The sequence below is a fragment of the Polyodon spathula genome, chromosome 31 (genome assembly GCF_017654505.1).
Source record: "Polyodon spathula isolate WHYD16114869_AA chromosome 31, ASM1765450v1, whole genome shotgun sequence".
Classification (NCBI taxonomy): domain Eukaryota; kingdom Metazoa; phylum Chordata; class Actinopteri; order Acipenseriformes; family Polyodontidae; genus Polyodon; species Polyodon spathula.
The window spans coordinates 7137651-7156013 of NC_054564.1; the positions used below are offsets into that span (position 1 = coordinate 7137651).

The 18363-nt window shown below is 40.0% G+C and overlaps 1 protein-coding gene across 2 annotated transcripts in view; it reads right to left on the reverse strand.

The window, feature by feature from the left end:
- Window positions 1-18363, reverse strand: part of LOC121303088 (serine/threonine-protein phosphatase 2B catalytic subunit gamma isoform-like) — a 31636-nt gene that overhangs the window by 12860 nt on the left and 413 nt on the right. For both annotated transcript variants that reach the window (XM_041233524.1, XM_041233523.1), the window contains exons 2-9: window positions 14404-14528; window positions 7218-7329; window positions 4747-4892; window positions 4240-4379; window positions 3293-3370; window positions 2950-3044; window positions 1837-1962; window positions 990-1067 (exon numbers count right to left, since the gene is read on the reverse strand). In XM_041233524.1, coding sequence (XP_041089458.1) covers window positions 990-1067; window positions 1837-1962; window positions 2950-3044; window positions 3293-3370; window positions 4240-4379; window positions 4747-4892; window positions 7218-7329; window positions 14404-14528 — 900 coding nt within the window. The remainder of the gene's footprint in view (window positions 1-989; window positions 1068-1836; window positions 1963-2949; window positions 3045-3292; window positions 3371-4239; window positions 4380-4746; window positions 4893-7217; window positions 7330-14403; window positions 14529-18363) is intronic.

Consider the following 18363-nt stretch of genomic DNA (forward strand, 5'->3'; position numbering starts at 1 on the left):
TGATGCAGAGGATCAGCAAAAGCTACCGTGCCTGGTTTATTTCTATGTGCATTTTTCACATCAGCTTTTACATGCCTGAAACCAAAACCACATTTTCATTTTTAGTATCACGTTTACTAAATTGTTGGTTAATTTAAAAAACCCAAACCAAAGCCACCATGAAGTCATTAAATTCTTGCATTATTAAAAAGCTAATCATTTGGGGGGGGGGGGGGGGGGGGGTCCAGTGCCCTAAACCTGGTCCTGGCACATTTTATTTCCAGAAATGGCTTTGTAATGTTTGTCTGAATTGATGCTATGTGCATTAATCCTGTGTGCATTGACTGTGCCTGGTACTAGCACTTTGCTTATTCCCTTTCAATGCACTAGTGGGGTCATTAAAGCCTTTTATAAATGCGTCAGCTTTGTGTAAAAAGCTTGTTTACCACAATGTGTAGATTATGTGCAGACCGATGCGTCTACCACTGTGCCATCAGAATTCAAGTTCAAGAAAGCAGGAACAAATCATAATGACTTGGAAACTACTATTCCCCCTCACGCCTTACTGTCGCTGCCTTGTCTGTTAGGTACTGCTGCAAATTAATGTACACAAATATGTTTTGCTACGAAGTTTGTAATCACCTGGGGCAATGCTTCCAAAGCAAACTCACAGCATTCTTCAAAAATGCAGATTATAAAATCAGTTCCAGATGTCATAACTACAGTACTGCTCCTGTGTACAGACGTAACCGTATAGAACACTAGAGCAATTTCAAAGTGATGTGTTCCTTCATTTCAAAAATGTATAATACATTAATAGGTTGAAGGGAGGGTATATAGCTCTGCCCACACTGCACGAGAGGACACATCTTACACGATAAGAGTCACCCTACGGAGCACAATGTATTAACTTATAAAAGGAAAAAAGTGTAAGATAAAAAATCTGTGCCTTTAATCTCCCCCCTCTTCCGCCTCCTCTCCTGCTGACTGCAGGAGCTGGGATTTCTTACCTTCACAGGTATCGTCTCCTTCTGACATGAGCTCATCATCAGAGCAGATGTTCAGGACGTTAACCAGCATCTCTGTAACTGCAACACAGATCAGACAATTCCAGGTCAGCCAGCAGCATCAGACAGGCTCCCTGTGCAGCGAGCATTCACTAACCACCTTTAACTCTGCTCATTGCAAACTTATTGACCTCCAATCCCAAGGATTAGCTAGCGGTCAGCAGCACCACTGGAATTCTTCACCGCTGCGTTAGTCCAGGTTACTGGTTTAAAGGCATGCAACTATGTTCCAGAATGGTCAAATATCACACTAGCAAACGTACAGCAGACGTCTGTGGTATTGTAGTGTGGTTTTTCTTAAAAAGGAAAAAACACCCTCCCTCCAAGGATATTTATATAAATAATAAATAAATAAAACATATTCATATACAAAAAAGCAATAGTAATGTCATTTAAAATGTTAGCATACACTTGGGTCTGTTCAGTTGGTCTAAAAACTGATTGATCTACACTCCCCCACTGTTTAAACATTGAAAAATAGGTCCAAACGTGCCACTGTACTCTAAAGACACATACATGCTACTGAAGGTGTTGGTTTCCCGTTACTTTTATGATTTATACAGTGATATTTAGATGAACTGAATCAACCCCATTAACTTATACTAATACAGCCCCAAGTATAGCAGTTTGCTTCATTCCTGGTCTTACTAAGAATTTAATAAGACACACCTGAGCTTGTTACCTATACACTGTGGCCAATACAGCTTGTACTAAAACCTAGAACGATGGAATCTGCTATACAATAGGAGCGTTATTCTCTTCCAAGTTGCAACCGATTTTTCTGACTCACCTTTCTCCCCGACAAAGGGCAGGGACCAAGTGAAGACGTCCATGAAGTTGGGCAGCCAGTACGGGTGAGGGGAGCAGTTGAACTGTCTGATATTCATCACATTGTTTTCGTATTTCAACACAGCAGCTGCAGAGCACCGAGAGAAAAAGCATATTCCTCAACACAGTGATGTTCCCATGCACCTCAGTATAGGGCTTTTTCTTTTAGAGCTGCAACACAGTGGGGTTGAATCGGACTCTGATCCCATCAGTGAGATGAGGTTACAAGCTTAAGAACCACACAAAAATCAGGACTATTACTCTTTCCAAACCCTGTGCTGAATTAAATCGAAGTTGATAACTCTGCCACGGCAGTAGGGATGATGGTAATTAAAATTTAATCCAGTTTTTAAAAAGACGTAGTCTACATTTTCAGATGGATTTTCAGAAGGGTCCCCAGGTAAAATGGTTTAAACAGAAAAGAGAGGTGCGCAGACACATCACAAACCAGCTGGAAAACCGGCAGAAGAAATCGTTGCTTTCATGAACATCGGAGGGTCAGACAATGCTGGCGCTCCCAAAATATTTAGCAATTGTGCAAAGAGAAATGGTGATCAGGTCTTTATTAGTGCACATGGAGACAGTTTGCTGTATTAAGCCTTGTGCTGCTGTCCCTGGAATCTGTCTTGGTGTACAAAAGCAAGGTGCCTCCCAATTAACCCACTCGGGTGTATCACTGACCCACTTTCACAGGTAAAAATGAGACACAGATTAATGAACCGCTGACAAAAGGGAAGCAGGAATCTGATTCACTGGGCAAGAAGCAGGATATGCCAAAATCAGTATCAGCTTTGCATTACAATGATGCACGTGACACAATTTTCAACAAAGAATACACTGAAGGCAAACAAGTCACAGTCCTGATTCAAACATGGTGAAACTGAGCAATCGTTTTGAAATGTTACCACTGGACAAATACATGCGGAAGAGTAGAATTTAATTACAAATCAATGATTACAAAACAGACTCGTCCATTCATTCATCCTCACTAATGCCGTGCTAGAAATGGAAAAGCCTGGACGGACCAAACAGCTGCCTCTTCTCCCCCAACATTTTCTTATGTTTAAAATCTTACCTTTGTTGTTGTAGACGTCTAGATAATTAGGTGCCGAGAAAATTGTAATTAATGAGGGGAAGCCTGTCGTCTGGCTTTTTCTGTACATTCGGTACCTTGGGAAACAGCAGTACAGCCTTTAGCACTTTTATACAGATTAACAGAACAAATACAAACACAAAGGATACCTACAGTCACCTACAGATGCAAACAGACAGATAGACATGGATACAGACAGACAAACAAACATACATACATACATACATACATAACAAGTACAGATTTCCATTCTGTAAGTACACGCAAAAAACTACGAGATCAAAACTCAAAACACAATAAATAAAATTAAAAGATGTTTTCTTACCCTGCATCCTGAGCTTCATGTGCTCTGATTACTGATAACAAATTATTATTTAGCAAAAAATCACAAACCGCTGGATAACTGAAAAACAAAGAGAGAGAAAAGAAATACAGTATATATACACACACACTACCATATTCTTAAAGCCACATCAGTCGCAAAGTCAGCCCTACAAACCAGAGCTGCAGTTACACAGCCTTTCTCTAAGGGGTTCATGTTCGGCAGTTTGCAGAGGTACAGTTACAGTTTGGCATGGTCAGTGCGTTTGTGGTGGTGAAAACACAACACACACAAACAAACTCGCTCTTTCATGTGGCAGACTGGCAGTTTTTATACATCATCTGCAATTTGCCAAGCCCACCTGCACTCATTTAGGACCGTAGGAATTGCAAACAGCTGGCGAATGGGTACGAACAGCCCTATAAAAAAAAAAAGTCTAATGCTTTCAGGGAGTGCCAAAATCAATTACAATTATAGGCTTTCCAAAAGAAATCATGGATTTCACTAACATGGTCCCTGCCTTCCAAGCAAAGCAGCGACTTCAAGCGCTTCGATTCTCCCACATCTGGTCACACTACAACTTGAGGGTAATATTAAAAAGCTGGAAGAGACTTTTACTGTGTGTGACATGAAATCCAATTAGGAATGGAGATCATTCTTTACTCTTATAATCTATGCTTGTGCTACATCAGACATTTGTGTATGGCTGTCATATATATATATATATATATATATATATATATATATTATATATATATATATATATATATATATATATATCCATAAGTCTGATGGAAAATGACAGGGGTTTCTATTGTATCTGCATGTGTGCAGGGTTAGAAACGAACAATAGATTCAGAACTGCCCAGGTTTAGCACTACTGAAATGGAGCAATCTACAGTAAATCTAAAGTGATCGCTGGAGTGTTTTCAAGTGCTGAGCGCGTGTACCTGTAGAAGTAGGAGCAGCCTCGTACGCTGTTATGGCTGAAGTGCTCTGCCGACTTTTCGCTGCCGTAATCCTCAGACGGGTCGGACCACAGCAGGTCACACATGGGTCCGAAGGCTGGCGGCTCCTTAAATCTGTCTAACTGGAAAACACATGAAGGGGACAGGCAGGAATGAACAGGGCACAAAACAACAGCGTGAATACATCCGTGACAACTTGCTGTGCTAAGCATGGCACCATGGTCTGCATGATGCAGGAGTTGTGATCAATCGACATTAACTGCAGCTAATTTTGCCATGCCCATTTCATCACTGACTAAAATGCCAACACCGTGTAGTGCACTGGGGTATATGAACAGTCTTTAATTTAATGATGTGTCACACTGCTTAAAAATCTAAACTGATAGCTGACAATACGGCCTTCGCAGAAAATAATCACAGCGACAGCCCTTTTTGTGTCGAATTGTACTTGAAACCTGGGCTCTACGGGCATAAACAATACCAACTTACTTTCCTAATGTCATCCAGGCAGTTGATCTCTGGAGACAGCCCCCCGTGTACGCACAGAAACTGCTGGTTCATTAGTGCGGCGAGCGGGAGACAGTCAAAGGCATCCATGCACGCATCGTATACCCGCTCCGAATACTTGATTTTACCTGGAGGAAAAACAGTAAAATCACAATAAAGGTTACAGGTCATAGCAGCAGTTGCAGCTCCTTCACCCGTTATAAGACAGTGTTTCTCTGCCATTACATTTCTTCCATACTGATAAGAAACAATAGTTCCACTTTGTATTTGATTATAATTAAGTAGCTAAAAGGTGCTTTACTGAGCGAGCACAGCAGTAAATAACTAGATCAGTGTTTTTCAAACTCTGCTCCTTCAAGTACCCCCAAAAGCCCTGAGTTTTCACTTAAACTAAATATTTGTTTTAAATGTTCGATAGTTTTCAAGTGTGCATAAGACAGCACTTGAGACAGCCTTGGAAACTTTAAACTGTGCAGCTACAGTAACTGCTCTAGAGTCGGTGTTCATCAACACACTGCAATTTTACATATTTAAACAAAAACCTGGCGAGGGGGAGACACACTTCAGGGCCAGCGTGAAAAACCACCAGTGTAGACAAAGGGGGCTTTCATTTTGAGTAGTGAAACTTGCCACAGAGACTTGAACGAGTGCATTTCAAAAGTTGTATTTTTCTTTAGGGACTATCTTTATCACTATGGGCAAATTGCTGGCAAAATTCCCCACAGCTGAAAACCAGATCTAGTTTCTTTTGCATCTCAAGATGGAACCTGATTTTACTGAATTTATATTTATGTTACCGTACATAATCAATATTTGTGTTTGTTTAGCGTAGCCTCTTAAGTTTCTATGGGTGTATCAATAACACCACTGCCTCTTAGATGTTTATAAATATCTGCACAAAGGGCTTCTCCAAACTCATAGGCTCAGGATTTCAAGGTTAAATATAGTTCTTAATCATGTGCCTTCGGAGTTTTATTTGAGTGTTAATACCCAGCCCAGATAGGTTTAATGGAAGTAAGACCTTGGATCAGCAATGCAACAGCAGCAGCAGGGTGTTTGGAGAAGCAGGTAAAATCACAGCTCCACGTCGCTATCAATACAACCGGCTTCTTTAACTAAAACTTTCCTTCAGCGGGATGAAAGAAGTTTGAAGTCACGGGTGCCACTGTACGCATTAAAATATAAATCCTTTGTAGTCGAGTTTACTACAATGGTCATCCACAGTCTCCCTTATCAGAGCATTTGGGCTGACCACACATTCACGTTACAGTAGGTGATAACCAAGACTTAGAGACTGGATATTTTGGGTCATGCTGCTGGTGCTAATCAGAGGAAACGAAAATGAATTTTAAAAGATATTAATCCCTTTAAGAGGTTAAAAGGGATCTAAAGAGATGATTGAGGTTTTCACCTTCTTTTTAGAGAAAGGCTCAACCGTGGTTTTGCAAATGGTCCAAGAAAAGAGCTGAAAAGTTTTGAGTCAGCCTTGTGGGCTCCTGAGTTCAAGAGTTGGGTCTTAACTGGTCAGAGTTTGGGTCTTAACTGCTCAGTACACACTGAATCAAAGAGAATGGAAAATTCAGCTCGCTTTTGAGAACTGGTGTAACAAATGGAAGAAGTATAAAAAAATTAATAAAAATACATGAATGTTCTTACACATTGTTACAAAATGACTTCTGCGTTCTTAAGAGGCCTTCCATCACTTGATTGTAAAATTCTAAATACAGGAGTAGAGAACAGACTAGAGAAATATGATCTGATAATTGAGTCTTATGTGCTGAAATCTGGAAGTAATTGGTGATTCTGCAGCTCAAATCAAAGTTGTTTGTAGTTTCTGAAAACGCATCAATTGGGACTTCACTTAAGCTTGTTATCAAAGGAGTGTCAAGACCACTTCATTGAAACGTATTTTTCAACTGTGTGGGATTCCATCAGTCTAATTCTAAATACAGGCCTGGTTTCCTACTGGCATAGGAGGCAGATCCAACAGAAAGTAACACATCTCCAGCACTGTATAATACTCTCAACTCTAAAACTCGGCACTTGCAAATTAGTTTGTACTTGTAATTGAAAGCATTACGGTTGTACGTTTATATGTTGCCATTTCAAATCCCGGCCCCGGTTTAAGATAATACGGTTTTTAAACGCAACTATGAATCTGCTGTTTCCTGAGCTCTAGGTTACATGACCCTAGCTAAGTGGGAGATCTACGGCACAGGCAGTGCCTGAGAGGAGCTTTTAAAAGATCCTGATGCATTAAAAAAAGAAAAAAAATGGATCTTCAACACAAGAAAAGTGGTGTAAGTTGCAACAGTGCTAGCACTAAGTAGGAACAAAATAGATTTGAAATCTGAAGTTGGCACCAGTGTATTTTCCCCGGCGCTGCCCCTGTATCTGAAGCGTTGCTCCCTGGTTAAGGCGCCCCCGTCGGGCTGGTACTGAGCTGCACTTACACTCCTGTTTGAAGGTGAAGTACTCTGTGAGATGCCGGCACTCGTGGTTGCCTCTGAGAAGGAAGAGGGTGTTGGGATGGTTGATCTTCAGAACCCACAGAAACAGTACGCACTGCAAAACAATGCGAGAGGGTTGTTTAGTTTAGGCTTACGATGCTCAATTCAAAAGTAAACAAAGCTGCATTAGCCATGCAAATCACTTTAAAACAAACAAAACAAGGGGATGGAACAGATTAACACAGAAGCAGAGTACAGATCACAGAGGACAGTGCAAGACTTTATACAGACACCCCTCAGCAATACGGTGGGGGGGGTCTCGGGTTAAAACCCGTTCTGTCATTAAGAAGTACTGCCAAAAGACCAGGTGACTCATTGTCATTTCTAATGCAACCGATGGAATCAAAAGGGATTAAGATTCGAAAATAAACTCGGAGTCGTCACAACCCTTGTACAAAAAATACGTACTTGGGGGTCTGTTACCAGTTTCAAAAGGATACATCTGTTTTGCTTTTGCATTTCAATTGAGTGCTAGCCTGAAGTAAATACACTGAAAAGTGATCTGCTGTTTGATTATCTTTGGTGGAGGTCTGATCGAGACATCCTCATGACTGTGTAGCTATTTGAAATCGTTCTGTGTAGCTGTTCAGGGGTTCAATCAAAAGAAATTGTACAAAACCGTTGTGTGCCCAGCTTGGTTTCCCTGGTGTACAGAGCTAATCAATTAGACTCCCAGACCATCAGGCTTCCACACTGACATACATTAGTCACGACGACTGGAAGTGAACTACTGGAGTGCAGTGTCATGATCGCTCCCCACGCAGAGGGACACACTAGAGGTCTCAGAAGCAAACAACTCACTTAAATTAGGGGATTATCTCCGCTTGGTCCAATAACTGAAACGCTGTCCCTGGTCTACATCTGGATCCAGTTCATACACAGTAAACACTTACAGATTCCGTACAGGGATGGAAATAAGACTGCTAGCAGTTTGATCCATTCCTGGTTTTACTGTGAGTTTAATAAAGACACACCTGAGCTTGTTACCTGTACAGTGCAGCTAATCAAGTTTGTAGTAGTGGATAGAATGGATGAAACTTATGTAATCGGAGTCTTACTTCCATTCAGCTGTAGTGAAGTAGAACAGATTATTATTATTATTATTATTATTAAATACTAGTGAACCAGAGAGGAATGTTGAATAAACAGCAACAAATGGTCACAGGTTTTCAGATTAAAGATTCAAGACTATTTACATACAAAAAGCCAGTGTCTGAATTCTAATTTCAGATCTACATAATTGAAAATGCGCTGCTTTGCTTTTTTAAAACAGTCTTTGTGACAATACAATGGGCAATTGATGAGAACATAAAGCAGAACTGCAAACAGCTTTCCATTCATTAGCCAATAATTAAACTTGCTTTGAAATATGTGTCCGTGCAAGCAAGAGGCCGGTTGTGTTTTTATCTGTGTAATCTACTGCTTGGCTTTAACCAAATAACAAAACATGCTTGACATGATGTAGGTTTTAACAACATCTGCGCTTCATGAAGAACTTCAAATAAAAGTAGACTTTATATATTTATATTTCTGTTAATATTTTATGGCGGTTGAATTCTGCGTGGTTAAGTTATGACTATTGTTCTATAAATCTGCCTTGACCTGGCTTTGAGCTCGTCTGGAGCATCCTATGTGCCTGGACTGATACCCTTCCTCATAACAACAGGATACTGGAGCAAGAGAACCCAGCCCCCACTAGAATGAGTGCAAACACCATACAGTAGTTTGAAGGAAAAAAAAAACGAGAGCAATTCAAGAGACTTGTTCTTAAGCAGCGCTGTAGCAGGATGCAAGAGTTTCAGACACATCTTAAAAAAAAAAAAAAAAGTCTAGGAAAATGCAATGCAATTAACTTGGGATGAACGTTTATATATTCTTAAAAAAAAAAAAAGTGGTTATTGTAGTTTTAATACAAGAGCTGATCTCGCCAACCCCCCCCCCCCCCCCCCGCAAAATGACACAAAAAAATCTGCTTCAAAACAAGCACGCCTTTGAATAAAAATATTCCCTTGTGACAAGTCAGGCAAACAGAAATAGATCTTGTACAACCTTTGGTGGTACACTTACAGCTGCATAATTTGTGTACAGTGTGTAGTTAGTATCCACTCACTGCATGCATTACCCCACCCAGGCAGCTTTGCTTTTTAAAAATGCTGTTTTTCGGTGGCTTTTTTTGTGCCAAGCAAAAAATCAGTAACTAAGGGCGACTTCAATTCCCAATGGAAAAATAAGAGAAAGCAAGTGATACCTCCTGAAAGTAATCAATGAAATATACAGATTTTTATTAAAAGCCTTGAATTCTGCAATCTGTTTAAAACATATCTCTTTTACAAGCAGAATATAACATAGCATGTGATTGTGCGGTTACGTTGTCTAGAATTGAAAGGGATACTTACAAGTGGTTCTCATGTCAAGTTACTGAAGTAGTTAAAACACTGTGTTCAGGTGCTCTGACTAGATAGAAGCAGATCATCAGTTCCAGCTACCTGCCACAGAATTGTTTAATGCAAACTAGGATTAGCCAATAAAAAGGGTGCCAGCACTAGCTAATGCTGAGCCAGCCTATGTTAGATGTACAGCACGCAATTAGAGCTGAAGAGCAATATTTCAGTAACCACACTAAAGGGTGTTCAGGTCAGAGTTGTGTCTTGTCTCGCTTGCAGAGCTGTTAAGGGAAGCCGCATCCCTCGCTGCGATTTATTTAATAGACAAAATGTACTAATTGATTAAATGAGGGCTACTGAAGTGAGGCCACATAACTAAAGAACTGGGATTATAATTATTAACGAGAGAAAAACTGTGCGTGCATGTCAGGGGGTAATCAGGGATCCTGCGGCAGACTGTTCCACTTCAAAGCCATTTGAACTCCGTATTGTTGGACTCTCGAGGGCTCCGAGTTGATTAGTATCATAAACAGAAAGGAATAAAAGACGGCAGCGCAAGCGAGGGACCCGTTCAATAGCTGTGATTTTTGTTAGGCTGAAATGAATGCGAATGCGTTACATAAAACAGCCCACTTCAGAATCTTTACAAACCAATTAGGAGTTCTAGAACCTCTTGCTGAAGAAAGGCCTGTGGCTTCGGCTCTTTTGAATATTTATTTACCGAATTCATTTAAAAAAAAAAAAAAAAAAGGTTAGCCCAATGGATGAAGACGCTCCATCCTCCAAAAATTAGAATATAAATGAAGAATGACTTTTTTCAACCCATTCAGACTTCTTTGATCATTCAATAATACCTTGGTGTCTATGAATAGATAATAGCGTTCTCTTCAACTTGGGTTTTAATGTCATTTCTAGGTATACAGAATGCTAAATAGGGCATTTATTGCACGTTCACTTCACCTCACTAAATATCTTAGGTATCCCAAAATATGATCCAAATTTGCTGTTAATGAAACTCATGTACTTTCCCTATTTAATTAAAAACGGGCGTTTGAAAAGTATCAAAAAAAAAAAAACAACTACAGGAAACAACGTGGTTCTGCTGTTTCCTATAGGGTGAGAGGAGGCAGTCACGAGACCTACATAAACCAGACCTACTAAATACTTCTATTTGCTTTCGGACCAACCATCTGCCCTAGATCTTGTATACCGCAGAGTCAACCCTCAGATGCCATCAGCTCATTTATCCAAGTGCAGATCCTGTCTTCTGGTTCCTGGATAAGGTAGAGAAACAGCCCATAAAGCAAGCCAGAGCTCCCCCACCCCCCCACGGCTGGGCATCACAGAGCTGCTTTCCAGATTTCCCCAGCCTCCTGTTTCCTGTCAATGAAACCCCTGAGAACCTGATAATCTGGGAACTGGAATGACTCACTGACTTAAGAGTTGCATGGCAAATAAATTATACGATCGCAAACAAGACCCAATTAAATCCCTTATAGATTTCACTAGTCTACTGAAAAACATCCGAGTTCAGGAGATTCATCGGAGCTAACGACTGTGACATTCATTACTTGAAATCAGATGGACTACACTTCACTTTCACGCTTGTCTTAACACTAAAACATTAGCTTAGAATTCCTACAGGTTCTTACTATAATCCAATTGAACTGAATGAGACTCCTATTGACCGGTTTGCATTTGGGTGCCATAAAGATTTTCTTTACCTACAGTAATTTAGTGTGAGATTATAAGGACCCCCTGTATGTGTACCTGTCAAAAGTTAAAGCACCTGGGGCTGGAGCCAAAACCGAGTCCGTAAAATATGCAATATGAGAAAGCCCACTCTATATGGCATAAAGTTAAGTTTGCTTAAGATGTTTCTATTTTGTCTTTGCAGTACCTCTGTAAATTGATGACTAGCAGATGAAAAATAAAAAGAAGAAGCCACTAGCAGGCTGTGCCAATCAAAAGATTACAGTGACAGATGAGATCTTCACTCTAGCTGCTGGGGTTTAGCCTTCTTTAGTCACTGCGTAGATATGCAGAAAATACTGTGTGTGGCAAAGCTGAAACCGTCAATCCACGACCAAGAAAAACTGAACATGAAAGTGGAAAACAGCAAAACAGTAAGAGAATCCTGCTCATATATTTTCATAACAAATTCCTTTAGAATGGACTTTACTTCAAGTATATATATTTTTATTCCCAGAGAAAATATCAGTTTTCAAAACATTAGTTAAATGCATTGCAAGCAAAGTGGCAGCAGATGATTCGCCAGCGATTGCCTTTTCGTGCTCATTTTAACCCGTTAATTGTGAGTGGGAAAAAAAAAGAAAAAAATCATTTTCCTGTCCATTCCACACCACCAAACAAACCAAGTCATTAAGTTAATTATTACATCTTAACACAAAAAGTTTACAGAACTCAAGGTCAAAATGTTGAATACAAATGAACAGTTAAAAAAAAATATATATATATATATATATATTGCCATCCAGAACCACTTTAAGCATGGGCACTGAGGCCATCAATAACACTGCTAACACTGTATGCTCAGCCCTGTGGCTTTGAGTATACACTTTCTTTATGAAAGCAGAGGCTAAAGGAATGGTTTTGATCACCGGAGTAGCTTTTACAAAATCTTCCCTCCTTTAATGTAGTCTTTTTGTTGTATGCATGACATTTGGATCAGACCCCAGGAGAAGAAATCAAAGACCTCCCGATGGTTTGAGAGTTCAGCGCTTTGAAAAAGGTGTTTGTTTGCTTCGGGACTCCAGCTGAGTGTTAAAGGAACAAGCTTTCATTCTGTTAAACCTTCGGTCTAATTTAAACCGTTTCACATTATTTAATCTGCTCTACGAGGATCAAGCTGTCATGGGGCGCCATCAAATCAGGACAAGTGCTGCATGGAATGATTCATAAATTCCTTGACGATCGTAGTGATTACTGCTATGCTTAGTCTGAATTGCGAATTGAATTATGACATTGAAAAAGGTAGCAAGATTCATGACCAAAAGCACTACATAGCTACAGTGATGATTACATTTTTAGTTGGTATAAATATAAGATTAACCTTTTTTTCCCCCACTTATCTCATTTTCTTTCTCTGCCGTTTCAAGTTTAATTGTATATTAAGATACAAAAGGGTCCTTATAAATTGTGTAATAATCTCACAGTATCTGAAAGGCTCATCTTTTTATGAGGAGTTTATCGGATTAGAGACAAATGCAATTGAAACATGTATATGATAAAAGTTTGGTGAAGATCAAAATCCAGGCAGTTCTCGTGTTTGCCATGTGGAGCGTGATAGACAGCCACACAGTTATGATCAGCACGCTAGGGCACCCGGTTTTTAAAACAATCTCCCTAAATATAGCACGGACGCTGAATTTGTGATTAATCAAATTATTTGTACAATCGCTGCAGGGCTTACTCAAAAGACGAACAGTACGGTATGGAAGGTACAGACCTGCAAACAGAATGTGTTCATTAAAATGTACAAAGCCTGCTGTGCTCAGAGAGACACTGTTTTTTTTTTTTTTTTTTTTTTTTTTTTTTTTTAATAAAGGCAGACCACAAGCCGTGACCTGATCATCCAAAGCCTTGATTCGTCACTTCCTGAATACCAGATGTAAATACTATTGCTTGTGTTGGCTGCACAAAACCATGCTGACCTAACACCTAAGCCAAAACAAAAGTACAATTTAGATCACTGCAAATTTTTTATTTATTTTTTTAATTTTTTAAACAAGGACGGAAATACATTCACCAAAGTCCAGTGGTTAAAGAAAAGGGCTTGTAACCAGGAGGTCCCCGGTTCAAATCCCAGCTCAGCCACTGACTCATTGCGTGACCGTCTTTGTGCTCCGTCTTTCGGGTGAGGTGTTGTTGTAAGTGACTCTGCAGCTGATGCATTGTTCACACACCCTAGTCTCGTATCTTGTAAAGCGCTTTGTGATGGTGGTCCACTATGAAAGGCGCTATATAAAAATATTATTATTATCCCTCTTGCCCAACATGGCCAATGCAGCACAAGACATTTAAAGCCAAGTCCAGCAGCTGTATTAACAGGTTGTGGTGGCAGCATTGCAGTCAGACTTCTTCTCATTCCAGCAAGGCAAGAGTTAAAGGCAACAGTGCCTTCAAATGAGCTCCACCCTCTCTGCCAAATGGGAACAGTTGAGTACTGATATTGCTTTCCAGAAGTGTGACTGGAATATAAACACTGAGATTTGATGTGGAGTGCCACAGTGACTGGTTGTTAACCTGTATGGTTAGAGGGCCCCCTAGCTTTGTATAAACACATGATGAGGTATGCGTAACTAGTAATCCAATTAATTAGACAGGCTTTAGGGTAGTGAAAGAAAATGTCATATACAATTAAAAAAAATATACTACCAATGATTCATAGTGCATAGGCTGGTCATACATTTGGAAATTATACTGGGCAAAATAATTACTTTTGGCCAATTCTCAGTGACTCTAGTAACAACATGAACTGATCTAGCACTAGTAAAAGGTGGTACTTTGAATTAAAAAAGCATATGTATATTTAAATCATGGGCATTTGCAACCCGTTCCCCTCCAAGTGACATGGGTGTCCATTGCACGCTTCGTTTAACTATAAGACTTGTTTGAATATATGTTTGTGACAGTCTGGCAGTGAGGGAAATGGGTAGTGGGTTAACCTTTCCATATTACACTCGCTCTTCTGATCTTCCTCAAAGCCCACCCAGTTTACCCACCTCGATGCTGAAGTAGCCCCTGTCCACGTAATCGCCCAGGAAGAGGTATCTTGTGTTGTTAGGCGAACCTCCCACTTCAAACAGCTTCATCAGGTCAAAGAACTGGCCGTGAATGTCACCACACACTGCGGGGAGGACACAAAGACATTCAGCACACCAGGAGCGGGAGGCATGAAAGACACATGCGTGTACAGTTGTGGCCAAAAGTTCTCAATCTTAAAATTCTAGGTGTTGCAAACCTTTTGGCCATAGCTTTAGAACAAAAAAAGACATATTCGTGAATAGCAGAGCATGTAATAATAATAATAATAATAATAATAATAATAATAATAATACCACATCTCTGTATAAACTACAGGAGCTTATTACCATAGCAGTAAGACCATTCCAAGATTACACAAACCTGCAATGGTTAATAAAAAAAGAACCATCTCACTGGTTTAATCTTGTTGTGAACATTTTAAAGCTTTGCTCTCATTGTTTATAGTCCAGAGCTCCTTAATACAATTCCAGCCTTACTGTGTTTTTTACTTTTCATTATCTGCAATAATGCGACCTACCGCTGTTAGTCACATTACTGTATATCTATTTTTATTAGCCCAGGGATTCATGCAAAGTGCAATCTTCAGTTATCACCTTAATGCTTTAAATTTGCAGTTCTTGTTTTCAGAACTTTCCTTGTTCAGGTATATTACTGAAATGACCAGGTGCCAGGAATCTGAGCAATCAGGCTTCTGTTAAATCTTCTCAGAGCTGATCCCATCCTAACAGGAGTCATAAGTGTTCATGCAGCTAAAACAACATTATATTTAATAAGGTTGCATTGTTCAGTCTTGTGGTTCCTGATCGTTTCAATACACTTAGTTGAGGGTAGTTTTGAAACCCAGGACTGGGTGCATGGCTAGAGGGAGTTCCAAGCCATTTAAAACTTATCAGCCTTGTTGATTAGGTGCAGTTTTAACTACTGGGACCAAAGACACTTGGCATCACGTGCATGATCTACAATGTAGAAGGCTGTAACAGATTGAAGTTCTTGCTGAAGAAGCTAAAGATAAAGTAAAGGGGAATATCTAAAGGAGTTACAGAAGCAATGGGGGCTGGAACAAAAGGACTGCGAGCAAAGGCGCTTTTTAAGAACAAACAAAGAACAGCGAGGCCATTAAGACCAAGGCTGTACTTTGGCTGCGTGGCTCGAAGCCACACAGAATCAATGTCATACACTGGTGAAAACAAAAATCGAGGGAACACATGCAAAACATCTGTCAAACAGATATAAACAACAGCGTGCTGTACAGAACACCAGTAACCAATTATAAAGAAAAAAAACACGAGCCCAAGTGTCTGAGCAAGGCTCGAGCCAGGGATTTACCATCTGTGCCACTCCATGAACTATGTGTTTCGTATTCCCAGGCGCTGGTGTAACGACCTGGACAAATCCACTTGCTGCACCTCGCTGGGGTGTTACTGTGATTAATCAGTTCCAGATCTGAGTCTGCATATCTTTACAGAGGTCTCGTCACAGATATATTGGCAAACAGAAAGTTTGGGTTCCTTTACAATACAGTGAGTGGCCATGTGATGTGCCGGGCATCACTAGATCTTTCTTACAACTTGTGTAAGCGATCGGGACCCGACAGCGCAGCTTCTAAAACCGAGGCTACAATGCAGTAAAAAACAACTGCTTCAGATTTCTACATTGCTGTCCAAACCTGTACATTAAATCAATGCAGTGTTTTCTATCAGGCTACACAATAATTTGACATGTGCTTCTAAAATGCTTCAAGACTGATTTTTAAACAGAACACCATGCCACTCAAAAGTTGAATTGATTATTTTCTGGAGGCGATATGTACAGGTAACCATGGAGGGAATGTTTTTTCTATCGGCTATTTCACTGAATTGCCATTTCGGGTGGGAGACGTTGTCATGCTATGTTCTTTTCAATGCATTTTCAAGACCGTTTCCTGAGTTCCTCACCGCAGTTTAAGCACATTAACCTTGATTTCCTCTATTGTTAGCCAGCAGGTGGCTTTAACACTGAACATCCTTTACAAAAGCGTGGATATTCAGGAGACCTTGAGGCTCAATACGCTTGAAACAAAAGTAACTGCTGCAAAGTACATTATTTTAGTGCATCAGCGTTCACTTCTCTCCCAATCATTTTGCAGTCACACGTGTGTTTTTAACACTGTATTCATGTTCAAAATACGATACAAAAATGTTTATGGTAGATCATTACACTGTTGTTAAACGAACACAAATCATTAACTTACAGGTTTTGTTTTCGTGTATTAAGGCAGGAGATCTTGTTTACAGGAATGTGCTGTTACACTTTCCCATGCTCTAAAGATAAACGATCTAAAGATACAATATTATGCCTGTAATAACCGGTTATGCTAGCTAGCACCTCTTCAGCTGTAAGTGCTATTATCTGCCACTGGCTAAGCTGAAAACTATAATCCCCTCTGCTCCAAGTGACGTACCTGTGATGGGTTAACCTCTGACCCCCTGCAACGGCGTTTTTTTTGATTGGCTAATCTGAAAACTGTCCTGAAGTGGAGTGGCTGTGATGGGCTAATAAAAAAATAAAAAAACGTCATCCTTTCTGCTTGAAATACTATACCTATGACGGGCTAAGCTCTGGCATTTGAAGGTGCTGCACCTTTAATGGTCTAATCTAAACTGCCATCTTTTCTGTGTGAAGCGCTGACGATGGGCTAATCTCTGACACTGTAGAAGCGCTGGACCATTAAAAATAGCATTAACCAGAGTCGTCAATTTCCCTGTTTTTCCAGTACACACACAGGACAGCACTACTAGGCAGCCATCGATACTTTAAACAGTGTAGCTACAGCGACTGCTCTGGAGAAGAGCTGTCCAATTACCATATTACTTCACTTTGCCACTGAGGCGTTTATTTTAAATTGATCAAAATGACTGCGGCGCATAAAAGAGGGCGGACTTTATATGACAGCAACCTTTATTAATAATACTATGATTTTCAAATGCTGCAGTATTTTATTACATGATTTATCACATTTTAGAAGTATCGCGGTTGCTTATTTTCTGTAATACGGTAGCCTACATGTATGTAGCAGTGTGTGTGGCTAACCTACGTTGACTACAGTACATTTATCGGTGACAGTTACTGAGAGCCTATTAGGTGGGAGTTGGAAGGTCAGGGGAGTACTGTACCAACAAATCAGGAGTCTGTATTGGTTGTTAAGGGGCGGGGCAATGATGGTGTGGCAGTTTAATGCAAGAGTGTGGCGTAGATGTTTTTCTGCACCAAAAATTACCTCAGAATATCAGCTTGATTTCTGTAAAAACTACAATATATTCTACTCATTTCTTTTTTCTCCCACTGTAACTTGCTTGTTTGTAATTTCTCTGCAAGAGAAACCGAAACAAAATCTTCTCATGGATAGTAAGCACATCGTTTTTATTTGTACGGGAATTAGTACAGGAATTACAATTGAACTAACAACAAAACAATAAGAACTTCAGAAGGGCTGCTGGTCTGTACGTAGTTTATCTTGGATTTTCTTTCAGAACTCTACTACCTTAAACATGCTTACTGTGTGTGTGTACATTAGTTTGTAATTTCCAAGCTAGATTGAGAAAAAAAAAAAAACCTTAATGTTTCTTTATTGATAGCGGCGTTTATTTGAGGACAGACTCTATTATAAGGCTGATATCTGCGGCGTCAATACGTTGGTGTCTTTAATTCGAGGGAGGTGCCAAATTGAAGTAATACGGTAAACATTTTCCAGGTGTTAAATTTGAATTATACCTACATTTAAACCGCTGTCAAAAGACCTGCATGTCAGTGATAGAGGCCAGCTGCATGGTTTATACAGTAGAATGTGAGAAAGTGTAAGGCTGTTATTCAAAACGTATGCAAAGTCTTTACACCACAATGTTGCACATTGGAGCGCTCAAACAGAGGGCTTGGCATTA